This window comes from Thamnophis sirtalis, unplaced genomic scaffold (genome assembly GCF_051295495.1).
Source record: "Thamnophis sirtalis isolate CommonGarterSnake01/CBP01778 unplaced genomic scaffold, rThaSir2_p1.2 scaffold_8, whole genome shotgun sequence".
NCBI lineage: Eukaryota > Metazoa > Chordata > Lepidosauria > Squamata > Natricidae > Thamnophis > Thamnophis sirtalis.
This window is the reverse complement of record NW_028261388.1, coordinates 44,931,763-44,946,206: the sequence shown is the minus strand read 5'-3', so window position 1 is coordinate 44,946,206 and position 14,444 is coordinate 44,931,763. Positions and strand designations below refer to the sequence as shown.

The 14,444-nt window shown below is 32.2% G+C and overlaps 1 protein-coding gene across 3 annotated transcripts in view; it reads left to right on the top strand.

The window, feature by feature from the left end:
* NRIP1 (nuclear receptor interacting protein 1) overlaps nucleotides 1-13,890 on the top strand; it is a 77,820-nt gene extending 63,930 nt beyond the window's left edge. For all 3 annotated transcript variants that reach the window (XM_014068970.2, XM_014068977.2, XM_014068985.2), the window contains exon 2: nucleotides 4,693-13,890. In XM_014068970.2, the coding sequence (XP_013924445.2) occupies nucleotides 5,009-8,497 (3,489 nt within the window). In that variant the 5' untranslated portion in view covers nucleotides 4,693-5,008 and the 3' untranslated portion in view covers nucleotides 8,498-13,890. The remainder of the gene's footprint in view (nucleotides 1-4,692) is intronic.
* The last annotated feature ends 554 nt before the right edge of the window (nucleotides 13,891-14,444 follow it).

Genomic DNA, 14,444 nt, shown 5'->3' with positions numbered 1-14,444 from the left:
CTTCTCCATAAAGATACTTCTTTATATAATGTGGACAATTTGAGTCTTTTATTGTGCGTTAAGTGAGAACAAGTGAGACTGATTTATTTGTTGAGTCATTTGTTTGTTTTCTTGACTTTCCATAGTATTTTTAGGAGTGTTCTCCAACACCAAAATTCAAAGGCACCAATAGTGTTCCTATCCTGCTTTTGTAAAGTCCAATATTTGTATGGTTAATCTTCTAAAAATCTAAACATGTAGGGGAAAGCCCCTGCCTGCAAAAAAATTGAAAATCATTATGCTTTCAGATTTCGAACAATGAAAAAAATTGATGTATTTGTCTGGTATATAAAGAGAGCATGTGAGGATTTCCTTTAAATTGGAATTTTCACAGCTTCTTTAATAATTAGGAAAAGAAAAGTGGAGTGTTGAGTACTCAATTATAAAATTGGGAAACTGTTAAAAGGTTTTCATTATCATGTAATTGTTACTGTGATTATTGCTGTAGATTTATTATATGTTAAACAGTCAATTTTGGTGCAGCAAGAAAATATAAATATATAAATAAAATAATTAGTTTTATGGTTACCAAATTATTTTCATAGTTACTGTATAAGCAGTTTTCACTAGTTTATACATTTGTTCTAAGTTCACTTGTTGTTCCATTAGTATATAGAACATTGTGAAAGAAAAATGTATTTTTCACATTTCATTCAGTTTTGTTTTATTATAAGTATTAGTGATTAACCTTTAGTATGCATTATGTAAATTTACAGATTATTAATATATGCACTTATAAATCAAATAAGGAGTAATGTTCATTAGTCTTTCCACTATATTAATAAAGAAACTATTCATAAGTCATTTTTGCTATTCCCATATTTGATAATGCAACCAGTGATTGATCCCAGGTTGTTGAATTACAATTATATCACATCTTTAAATCACTTTCTAGAGGCAAAGCCAATATGTGATGTTACATCTTCCTCTGGTCATTTCATTAGGTAACATCAGTGCTTGTCAGTGTAATTTTTAATCCATATTTATGTACATTAGCTTGGGTACTGCACCTTGATTAGGGGCGTTGCTTCCTGCTTTATTGTCTTGTGTTATTCTCTGTTTATCTGCTGTGTGGTTGTAAAACGAGAGATTTTTTATATATAGTCATGTTCTCATTTTCATAGTTTATGTTGCTTGTGATGTAATGGATATCCATTTTGTTGGAAAATGATATATGGGCAGTTTGTTTCCCTTTTCTGGTGTTCCAAGTTGCTGCAGTGTGTTTGTGCTCAATCAAAATATTATCTGATGCATTCCAATAAGATTCTTGAAATAAGAATCTTCTTAAGAGAAAAATTAGATTTAATATTCTTTGAAACGTGATGAGAACTCATTCCAAATTAATAATGCCCCTAAATAATATATTTTAATTTTTAAAAATGATACATTTTTAATAATGTGTAATAATCTAGGACAAATTTCTGTTCCAGTTAGAAACTTACAACAGCTAAAGAATCTCAATAAGATTGTTTTATTTGTATACACTTTCATTTGGTTTTGGATTTTCCAAATTGCTCTTGTGATAAATAAAAATCTCAAACTTGGTTGCACATTAGCTGATCTAAAGTATTTCATTCCTACTAGGTCATGAATTTTGCCATAAAACATCCTCCTGTGAGGATTCAAAAGTTCTTATACTGTAAGATTATCATGTAAATAAAAGTCAGAATTACACTTCCTTCCAAATATTCCGTACAGACTATAATGCTATAAATACAATGACAGTATGATTAAACAACTAAAAAAGAGAAATGGAATTCAAAATGGTAAAACTAAAAATCAGGAATGTTGTAATGATTAATTTAGTAATAATTAAGATAAAATTAAGATGTTTATCTTTCTCATAAAAACCTTTTTAATGTTGAAGTTTCTAGAATATAAATAATATGCTATGTCTAGGTGTTAAAGAGATCAAAACAGGCTGACAGTTGAGAACAAGAAAAATATAGTATAAAAATAATCTTCTAATTAATGTACTTTAGGTGCAGAATATCTACTCATAAATGACTTTCAAGGAAGCCAAGTAAAATTGATAACACATCTTTATTGAGCTATCCAGCTGAATACTAAGCACTTGGCTTTTTTTTTGTAAGGAAACAAAGATAATTCAAAATCTAAATATAGATAAAAGGGTTCTTTCAGATTTAGACCACTTAAAATCACAATGCTACCATTAAACTCTAATAAATTGATACATTTAAAAAACCCAGTATAATAATTAAAAATCTTTCACAACTGTAGCCTCTTTTGCTCTCTTTTAAGTTAGGTATTGCTTAAAAGTGTTGTTATTCAGTTGTATCCAACTCTTCACAACTCCATGGTTTATAGCAGAGTTCCCCAACCTTTCTGGATTCATGGACTGGCTGAGGGTGGAAGTATGATTCCATGCGAGTGACGGGCAAATGCACTGGCAGCAATGGAGCATGTGTGCAGGTGCTTGCCTATTGCTCATGCAAATGGGAATGTGCACATGCTTGCCAATTCCATGGCCCGATTCTAAACATCTCAAGGCCCAGTAGTGGCTGTGGCCCGGTTGTTGGGACCCCTAGTATATAGTATGCCAGGCTCTCCTGTTGTCCACTGTCTGACCACAAGTGCTTAAATGTTTATAAAGGATCATTCTAATTATATATTCTTTCAATTCTGATTACTTGCTAAATTTTATATCTATTTTGTACTAGAAAACACAGTTTTTAAGTGGAAGTCAGCTAAATGTTTTTGGTTATTATTGTGCTCCACATAAATATAATTTATCTGGTATTGTTTGAACCATTTATTATGCTATTACATTTATTATTTGTATAGTAGCATAATAACATGCTATTATATTTAAGAATCAACTTTATTGTAGCTAATAGTGATGCGATTATAATATGTTTCATCTATTATGAATTAGATATATCTTCTGTTGGCATTACATATCTGTATACAATTGTAATTATAATTTTAACACAATAATTAATGAATAGAACATTTGTTCATGACAGATCTAAAGTTCTATTTGTAGTCATTTAGGTTAAGGTTAGGATTTTACTATTTTTTTCTATTTTTTGAACCTGTTTTTCCTATTATTAGTAAAGTTTGAGGATCTGTGATGAGAGTATAGTTTTTTTTTCTTCCTGTGGAAAGAAAATTCTTAATATTGAGAACATTTCAAAAATCTCTTTACTAGCATTTCCACTGATTTCTTGCAGTTGGGTATCTTTTTTTTTCTTTCTAATATCATTTTTAAAAAATTACATTGATGATTTTCCCTAAAGTGCCTAGAGTTTGGAATTCCAATTAATGCTTCATCCAACTATCTAATTTATTTCCACATGGGAGAATAAATAGTAGTTAATTTTCTTCAAGTACCTTAAAAAGCCTACATATCTTTCATTTCTCATGCATTCCTCACCCCCATCTACAGGTTGTCCTTGACTTATGATCACAATTGTGATTTGATTTTCAGATGTAAGTTGTTAAGTTGTAAATCAAGGCCAGACCTGATTTTACATCTTTTGTGGTGATCATTAAACAAATCACTGCAATAGTGAAACAAATCCATGGTCATTAAATGAATATCACAGTTGTAATTGCAAACGTATTTTTACAAATGGCTTTTTTTTGCTGGAAACTGGCAAAAAATGTCAGAAACAACAAATAAAAAGTTTCAAATTGCAGAATCCTGCAACTAGTCAAAAAGGCAAGTTGCTTGCCAAACACCCAAATATGGTCATATTACCGGGGGTGGTGGTGGGGGTGGTGGTGTTACACAGCATAGTAACCAGAAGTGCTTTACAAGCCATAAAAAACTGCAGAAGCATCATACTGGAGGTGGTTGATAAATTAATAACAGATCCCATCTCCCTACACCCAATCATCTTACTCTCTCCTTCCCCATATTTTAGTTACAGTTGATCATTTGTATTTTTGTAATGTTTTATTGTTATTATATACATGCTTTTCTATTGTTTGATTCTTTTTAACATTGTAAGCTGTCCAGAGTCACAATGTGGTGAAATGGGTGGCAAATTAATAAACAATAACTTGTTCTGAGGCCATCATAATTTTGAATGGTCATTAAGCAGCCAGCTATAAGTTGATACTACTTGCATTGTGACTATTAAGCATGTTACTTCATATGTTATTTCTCTTTCCCCAAATGTGAAAGTTTACTTTGCATGTACTACTGCTTTGTCTACTTCTACTATGTCTTATTTATTACTTATTTATGGTGTTAATTGTGGAATAATGATCCATTAAAAAAAGAAACCCATATGTTTCTTTGAACTTCACAGAATTATTATTATATACTTCTACAAAACCTATTAATCCAAAAACTAGAAGTATTACCATTTCCAAGCTTGTATAAATGGTCAGTCTACAACTTTTCTAAATTTCTCATCAATCTAATAGAAATCCTTAAGAAGATTTTTTTAAAGGAGTATTAATCAATTTATTAGGACTGTGGAACCTCTGATCAATTGCCCACACAACTGCATTCCAGAGCTATTGCAGCTTTCAGTGCTCTTCAAAATCAAGTGAAGGGTAATAAAATTATATAGGAAAGTTTACCTTAAATTATACATAGAATCTTGAAATGCACCTGTTTGTATGAAACATAATTTATTTTCTGATTTGCTTGATATTTTATTTCTTTTTATTTTACAGGAATCAAGTGTTTGTAATATGATGAAAGAAGATGGAAAACTATATTGTCAACCCCTAAAAATATTTCTAACCTGACACCATATTTAAATAGTCCCTTGGCATCATAAATGGTGTATATCAAAACAGAGGAAAATGGAACGCTGTGTCTTCTACAAATACTTAATGGAAAGACCTGCAAAAGATTATTGCATCTGTTTTGCATCAAATTTGGAAAAAATGTATACATTTATTTGTTGAACTAAATTTCAGTTCACATATAATACACTAGATCCTAAGTAGAATAAAAAAAGAGTTTTTTTGGATACTTGTATTGAACATGACTCATGGAGAAGATCTTGTCTCTGAGATGCACCAGGATTCCATTGTTCTAACTTACTTAGAGGGATTACTAATGCATCAGACAGCCGGAGGTTCGGGTTCTGTGGTTGACAAAAAGCCTACTAGTAATGCTGAAGATCAAAATTTCAGCGTTTCTGGAAATGCATCTCCCAGCTGTCAGAGAGATGGTGTTCCTAACACACATACATATAGAAGTTCTGGCATGTTGCATCATAAAAAGGCCAGATTGCTACAGTCTTCTGAAGACTGGAATGCTGAAAACAAAGGGCGATTATCTGATTCTCTTGTAGATATAAATGAGAAAAAAGAAGTGTTGTTGGCTGGCATGGTAGAAAATGTGCCTAAAAGCAAGCAAGATAGCACATTGCTGGCTTCCTTACTACAGTCATTTAGCTCTAGGTTGCAGAGTGTTGCTTTGTCACAACAAATTAGGCAGAGCCTTAAAGAGCAAGGATATTCGCTCAGCAATGATTCCTCACAGGTAGAGAAAGACTTGAAGTGCTACGGTGTTGCATCCAGTCACTTGAAGACTTTGCTGAAGAAAAACAAATTGAAAGATGAAAAACTGGAGACTGGTCTGCCAGAGCTGACAACAAACCTAGTTCAAGATCGGTTTAAAGAATCTACACATTCAGGACAGAGTGGTTCAAAAGTGATGAATGAATCACTTTCTTGTGCTGCAAGATTACAAGCTGTTGCAAGCATGGTGGAAAAAAGATCTAGTCCTGCTGCATCCCCTAAGCCAAGTGTTGCCTGCAGCCAACTTGCTTTGCTTCTTTCAAGTGAAGCACACTTGCAGCAGTATTCCAGGGAGCATGCTCTAAAAGCACAAAATGCCAATCAAATTGCAAGTGAGAGACTTTCTGCTATGGCAAGATTAAAAGAAACTGTTCCTCCAAAAGATGTTGGTCATTTTAAACTATCAAAAGGAATGGAAAGCCATTTGAATGGTCAGGCAAGATGTTCAAACAAAACAATAGCCAATAAAAGCAATATCACAAATTTTCAAAGTCATATGGGCATAACTCATTCATCTCCAAAAATTATAAACTACAAAACATCAGAAAAAAGTCATATGAAACCACCTACCAACAGTAGTTTACTTTTGCACCTCCTGAAAAATCATAGTACTACAAAGCAGACCAAACGGTATGAACAAAATGACAGGTCCAGTATTTTTGAGGAAAGCAGTACACCAACTACTGTTGATGAATACTCTGACAACAACCCAAGTTTTACAGAAGATGATAGTAGTGATGATGAGAGTTCCCATTCAAATTGTCTTCCTATAGATTTGTCTTTCAAACAAAAAACAAATACTCAAGATTCAGGGGAGACAGCTTCTCTAGACAATTTAACTCAATCCTTGTTTCATAGTTGGGAATCAAAAGTCCCATGTCTGGAAAACATAGAAGAAAAGGATGCTTCTAAAAATACAAAATTGAATCCACATCAAAAAGTAACTTTACTGCAATTGCTACTTGGTCATAAGGAAGAAGAAAAATCACCCAAAGTTAGAGAAACTGAAGGAACATTAGTTCCAACTGATGTGACGAAATTTAATTTTTCAGTGAGTAACAGAACTCCTATTACTGAGTCCTCTAATACTAATCGAATAATTCCAGTACATACTCCTCCTTTGCAAACTTCTACAAAAGCAGATTCACCTATCAACCTTTCACACAATTCTCCTTTAATGATAAAATGTAATTCACCACCATATACTTGCATCATACAGCCCGAGAGACTAACTAATCCAGCTTCTAAACAATTGATAGATCTTACTATTCATAAAGAACTTCATGGAAGTAAACAGAATAAAAAAGAAACTTTACAGACACCTTCATCTTTCAGTGCAAGTAAACTATTGCAAAACTTAGCTCAATGTGGGATGCAGTCTTCCATGTCAGTGGATAACCAAAGACAAGCAGGCAAACAAGTGATGACTCTTAAAACTGAGAAACCAGTAGGATTGATAGGTGGACTAAATACTTCCCTGCTTCATAACACACCATGTACACTTGAAAAAAACAGAATGCTCACTAATCAGTTTCTCCCAGGAGAACAAAAACTTCCCAGTTCAGAAATCCAAAATCTGCTAGAACGGCGCACTGTGCTCCAGTTACTTCTGGGAACCTCCAACAAAAATATGAATGAAACAAAGGAAAAAATATTTTTAAAAGAAGAGAGTTTAAAAGAGCCAACAGAAAAAGTTTTGAATGAACAAATACTGACTGTAAAAATAAAAGCTGAGCCTTCTGAGGAAGAATCCAGTGCCCTTCAGAATTCAAATGCTCAACAAATAATGGAAAATGTTAATAAGAAATTTCCAGAAATGACTCATTCTTTAGAGAGAAATATGGCTATTTCTCCAGCATCAGAAGAATTTCAGTCCCAGTCTCTTACATCTCAAGACTTTTCCTTTTCGAAGAATGGACTTCTAAGTCGATTGCTGAGACAGAGTCAAGATGGCTGCTCTGCAGATATTCTGGACAGGAGAAACCATGAACAGAGTTTTGTGGAATCAAAAAGTCACAATATGCTGCCCAAAAAGAGAAAATTGCAGTCTGATTCTTTAGAAGGTCCTTTAAAAATATTAAAAAGTAATAAATGTAGAATATCTGATGTCACAAACAATCACAAGTCTACTGCAGATTCTTTGTATGGTAATTGTCTTAACCAAAAAGAATCTCAGTTCATCAAAAGTGATTTTGAAATAAAATATTCTTCAGGTTATGGGTCAATAAACGAAAGTGAAAACAGAAGTTGGTCTAGAGAAAGTAAAGGATTTAATGTGTTAAAACAACTGCTTCTGTCAGAAAATTGTGAAAAAGATATATCTCAGCATAGAAATAATTTATTAGTAACAGATGGCAAAAAGAAAGGAAGCAAACATAACCTAACAAATAATGAGAAGGCTGAATTCAATGTTTCTCCTGTGCATACTCTCATAGGGAACCCTGGGCAACCAAGCAATTGCTTGGACTACCAGACATTTCAATATTCAGTTGCTATGAAGAGTCCTGCCAGTTCTCCCTTCACTGAACATTTGGGAGGCACAGTATCATCAAAGCCAGAATGTGACCAGTTTAGCATTTGTCATATACCTAATGAAAGGGGACCTCTAAAATGGGTCATCACTGATTCTGACAAAAATGATCTTGAGAGAGACTCCCCAAGATTGACCCAAACTAATCCAATATTGTATTATATGTTACAAAAGGGTGGAAACCCTATTAATGTTCAGGAAACCCATAGCAAAGATGCTTGGAGAGATAAATCATTTATAGAAAATTCATCTGTCACAATGAAGAAAGAGTTGTCTCCTGTCACAGAATGTAAAACATTTCCTAATAGAAGAAATGCATACAGCAGCCATTCAAATAATAGGGTATCCATTCAACACAACGGAGAAGTATATGGACTCTTAGAAAAGGTATTAACAATAAAAAAAGAACCTGAGTAGGTTAAAATCTTACAAAGTGTTTACAATCAGGTTTGAATCTTTTCTTTGAATAAAATAATGTAAATCTAGCATGATTTGAGAAGAGCATGGTATAGCTATGGTTTTATTTGATGAATTTTTTTTGCTGATATTTAAATGCATACAGCTTTTGTTCTTTATTTTTGCTTTACTGGAAATTTATCACAATACATGTCAACAGACTTGTTAATTATATAAATGTCCATGAGTAATTTGCAGCTGGATTGTACTCAGTGAGTAACTGCTATTACTGTCCTTGCACATAACTATGTGCTTATGTAAACCCATAATATTTTCCTTACATGTTTCAAAACCATGAAGGTGATAAATCACAGACATTGATTTATCACAAAAATCAAAAAGCTTTATGTGATTTGTACACATGGCAAACAAAAGAAATAGTGAGCAGATTTATTTACATATACCTGGACGAGTGTAGGAATAACTATAGAGTCAAAAGCAACTGTAGTAAGATATGTAAAACAGGATCATTTGGAGATACTGGTGTTACTCATGTAATGCAGTGCAACATTATATATTTTCTCTTCTCTCACAACTGGGCTACTACCATCCTGTATTGTCTGCTCATTTATAAAATGTGAAGAATATTTTTTTTATATATAAATGGATCATCATCCAGGCCAAGTCATTTATTTGTTGTTTTTGTAATACTTATCAGTGTTAACTAGAGAATTGTACACAATGAAATTTCTAGTGCTTCCAAATGGCTTGTAATTTGTTTTTGCATAATTGGACAGAACCACAAGAAACACTGTCTTTTGTTTAGTTGCCTTTCCTAGACACTCAGCTGAAATAAATTAAAATCTAGGTTGTGACTTCAAAAAAATAATGAAGCTGAATCATAAATTACTGGAAGTAAAAGATACATCTCTTTCACTACTTTTAATTGTTTATTTATTTACATTTATTCAAATTTTCCAGGGAAATTAACATATGAATAAAGTTGAAAGATTCCAGACTCATGCTTTAAAAAAAAATAAAAAATTGTGATAGTCAATCTATCATTGTGATATATTTTTCATGAATTCATATATATAAAAGATTTATATAGCTAAGATGAAAGATGTATAAATTACCAAATGATCAAAACCAGTTCATGATCATTTTTAAACTTTTTCTATCCTAGCAGTAAGAAAGGAATTGTAAATTGGAAGAGCTGAATTATTTTAATATTTAAATATCTTAAAATAAATAAACTCTAAATTTAAATGTAGAACTGGAAAATATTGTAAAGTAAATAAACTAAGCATCTACTAGTGTGAAAGATGTTATTTTATTGATTCATGGAATTCCAGATACCTAAAGGGGAAAGTGGCAAGAAACATCATTAATAAATGTATTATCTTCAAATTGTTGGTTTAATTTATTCTACTAGACCTGAAATACATGTTAAACAGATTACAATGCTAAATGAAAATAACTTTTAAATTTAGATTAGTTTCAATAAATTGGTGGATTGTTTAAAATTCTACTGTGTTTTCCTGAAAATAAGACAGGGTCTTATTTTCTTTCCACCCTGAAATAAGTGCTTGGCCTTATTTTTGGGGAGGTCTTATTATTTTTGAGGTGCAGGAGGAGGTGAACATGGTCACCTCATGGCTGCTGCTGCATTGAAATATTTTTGGGGAGGGCTTATTTGGTGAGGGCTTATTTTAGCGCATGCACTAAAAAGCCCAATTGGGCTTATTATCCGGGGAGGTCTTATTTTCAGGGAAACTGGGTATATAATTATAATTTTGAAGTATCAAGGTTACTGGTACTTTTATATATAATTTTTTACATTTATTTTCAACACATTATTTGGTATCTTTTATTATGATTAAATCCAGATCAATTCAAGTCTTCCACGGATTTGGGTAAAATTGCATTTGACAAAAAGCCAAGTCTAGTGCAGTTCAGCTCAGCAAGTTTAGTTATGTTGAAAATATGTCTGTATTATTGGCAGACTAAACTTTTTATATAATGCATATATATAGTTACATATCATTGGATATATAACATTTTAATCCAGTAAAGTTATGCTGAGAGTAAATGAGAAGGCTACTCTAATTGAAAATCCAGAAATTTATTTCCACAATAACCAGTATGCCATCAAATGAATTACAAATAAAATGTAAATAGCATAACATCCTTCAATTGTTTCCCAGAAATGCCATTATTCCTTGAGAAGTTAGCATAATATTCAGGTGCCATCGGTATTTTTTTTTGTAAGTTCACCTAACCTTCATTACAGTTATTACATGACCTATAGGCAGCAAATTATGAGTCTTGCTTCAATTCTTAAGTGTAATATTAAAGTTCAAGTCCTGTGCTCATTATAGGTGAAAAACTCCCAATCAAATTAAATTGAACTTTTTGTTAAGTTGTGTGTGTAAAACATGAACAATGTGTTTTGTTTTTAAATGGAACAAACACACTGTGCCTTGGAAGTTCTGATGAATTTTTCCAGGTGGCTATGATTCAGCAGAACTGAAACCCAGGATATTTTGGTTATTGTAGATTTCATCAAAACTGAAGTCTGGAAGTCTCTTACAAGAGGAATAATGCAAACCCTACTGTCCCTTGCTCTTTTCTCCTGTATCTTTTACATGCCCTATACACGAGGTCATTTACCAATCTTCCCTATACCATCTTTTCTCTACTTCTCATTATGCTATGCTTGAAGGCAAGTACATTGGCAGCAGTTAAAGATAGCTAGTGAAAGGATGATCTGGGAAGATTCAGAGGGTGGGCATATGAATAGGCAGAGTTGAACTCAAGGATATTGATCTATGAAGATGCTCAGTCATTATGGTTGTCCCAAAGGTGTGTTTTTTTTTTCAAAAGGCAATTGGACTTTGTTTTTTCTTGAAGATGTTTTGTTAAGAGTAAAGAAGTTTCTTGGATGAGAAGCAAAACTTCAAGAAAAACAAAGTCCAGTTGCCTTTTGAAAAGGTACCTTTGGGCCAAAGATATTGGCAACAGCTGTGCCCCTGCCTACATACCTACTCTGTATTCCCAATCACTTCCTTTATATTTTCTAGCTATTCTCAATTTAATGTCTTTTGCTTTTGCCCATTGGCACTTCCCTCCCACTTTCAACAACACATACTTTGCTCTAGATGGAACATAAAGAACCAAAAAGGGATTTTCTATGCATGGAATTGTTCATGAATAGAATGATTTTCAAGTTTCAATAGACATATATTAATGCACTATTATAGTGCAATCTTATAATGTATTCTCAAATATAACTTCTTTTGAGTTCAGAAGATTTTATTCAAATACAATCAAGAAGCAGTTTTTTTAATGTGTTATTTTGCCTTACAGCATTTAGAATCAGCCATTTTAGTGACAGAATGTCACTTTTCAACTATTAAGTTATATTGGAGATCATGTTTAATGGGTTAGACTGGTTTATTGTGTCTCAAGCATGACAATATGGCTAAAACCTTTTTGCATCATTTTTTAATAATACTTTAGTTGCTTTACTCTTCTTGCCACTTCAGTACCTCACACATGTATTATTTTGATAATAACCATTAGTTAGCATTGCATTATTAGTATTTTATATTAGACATTTCTAAATATTTCTAAAATTAGAAATATTTAAACTGCAAACTTCAAAATACCACCTTTAATGTCTCAACTCAAACATTTACTTCCTTGACAGAGCAAGACTTAGAATTGCAGTTAAAATTAAATTATGTAAATCACATGCCTGAACTTGATTCATGTAATGCAGTTGAGTGTAAATTTAGTATTTAGATGGTAAGTGAAGAGAAAGGTTTGATTTGAAGAAAAAGCACATATTCCTGCAAGTGCTTTATTCAGCTTGACCTCAGGACTGAGAACTAGAAAACAAGAAGCAGTCAATTGACTTTAAAAGTTATTTTAGGAACTAGGGTTTATCCTACTACTCCTGTTTCCCTCTTTATTTTTATTTCTTCTTTGGATCCTATCTGGATCTCTAATCCTGCGTAAATTCAGTTACAAAAGGATAAAATATATACAAAAATAATAAGTAATATTTATCTCATTCTTCCATCATTTAAAAGCAAACATAAATTGAAATATCCCCAATATTTGGCATTCTATTTTACTAGGAAAAAATGTTTTATTTTCCACATGGCTGTGACCCCATGAATATAATAGGGCTTACTTCCAAGTGACTATTCATAAACTTGGGTTGCACAACTGAATCACATACATGCTTACCTGCAAATAAATACTACTCAGATTTTGCACAAGTGCAACACCTCCATTTATTCACTAAATCTTTTTTCAGGGTTTCCAAGTAAATCTGAAAAGAGATATACTCCTTTAAGAAATCTCAGTTTCAATGCAATACCACCTTTTTTCAGGGTCAGGCTGGTCTAATAAATAGCAGAAACCTACTGTAATTTCTCAAGATCAGAAATACTTGATTTTTGATGTGAGTTCAGCCACCTTTATATTTTTTAATAACAAATAAGTATTTAATTTTTTGTTAATATTTCATTTTCCCCTGGACTGTCACTAATGAGAGCAAAATATTACCAGTTAATTCTCTGCTGCATCTTAGTTGAGTAAACTGGCAAGTTATATTTTATATCTATATCTATATATATATGTATACATATGTAAATATGTAGACTTCTTAACATGTTTAATTTTTTTTCTAAAAACTATGATGTAAATAGTGGTTTCTTTAAAATGCATATTTTGTATTATATCAAATGCAAAGAAATTAACATTTTAATCATTTTGTTCTGTATATTCCATGTATTAATAAATGTAAATATTATTGCATAGGTTTAACATTTTGCATGTATGTATACAGTGCAAGTCTGGAGGAATGTATAGAAATGTTTTATTTAAAATTGTAATTATTGCTGCATGATAAATGCATGGGGGACCCTGTGCATCTCTGCAATGGCAAAAATTGTCAAAACCAGATTATCCAACATCACTGTATTCTGTTTCTGAACATGACTTCTGCTATGGTATTTCAGCTTTGTAAAAGAATGTGCTTCAAAGGAAAGAGCCTGGGGAAAAAGAACTACTTTCTTTAAAACAAAAATATCCTCTCTTGCTCCCAATCACAAATATTGTTTATGTTTTTAATTCCATTTAAAGCCACTGAAATTCTATTGCAGTATTTTCAGATAATGTAACCTTGTTTTGCATTGACATACATACAAATTATGGAATTTATACAGGCTTTTTTGTTGTGAAGTTTTCACTGATTAAAAAAATAAAAATTATCATTTTATTAAGACATGACTTATTCATGTAATGTCGCAAAACTGTACATATGGCAGTGTGAAGTTTTTTAAATTCTTTCAGTGTTTACTTCCTGCAGAAAATTTGAATAAATGAAAAAATGCATTGAATTTGTAGTCCTAATCTATTGATTGCACTGTTTTATTTGCAACCAAATTTTCTAACCAATTTTTTTTCTGCAGATATTAGCTACTTGCTGATAAAGCTCCTAATCCTTGCAAATTACCTCCATCATTTCTCTCTCTCTCTCTCTCTCTCTCTCTCTCTCTCTCTCTCTCTCTCTCTCTCTCACACACACACACACACACACACACACACACACACACACACACACACACACACACACAACCTCAACCCAAACAACCTCAACCCAAACTCCTTATACATCTACAATAATTTTCTTTTTTTCTTTTTCTTTTTTAATGGTATATAATTGTACTTTTAGTATCTTTTTTTAGAGAATTTTCTAACTCTTCTAATTTTACTTAGATCTGATTATTTGGCAGTGGGATCCTAGATAGTAGCTTTCTAAAGGTTTGGAAATTAGGTCTTCTAAAACCCAGTGTGCCTATATCACAATGCTTTGGTGCTCTCTCTGCACAGCACATTTATCTAAGGACACAGAAATCATTGAGGTATAGTTATCTCCTGTAGTTATCTCCTG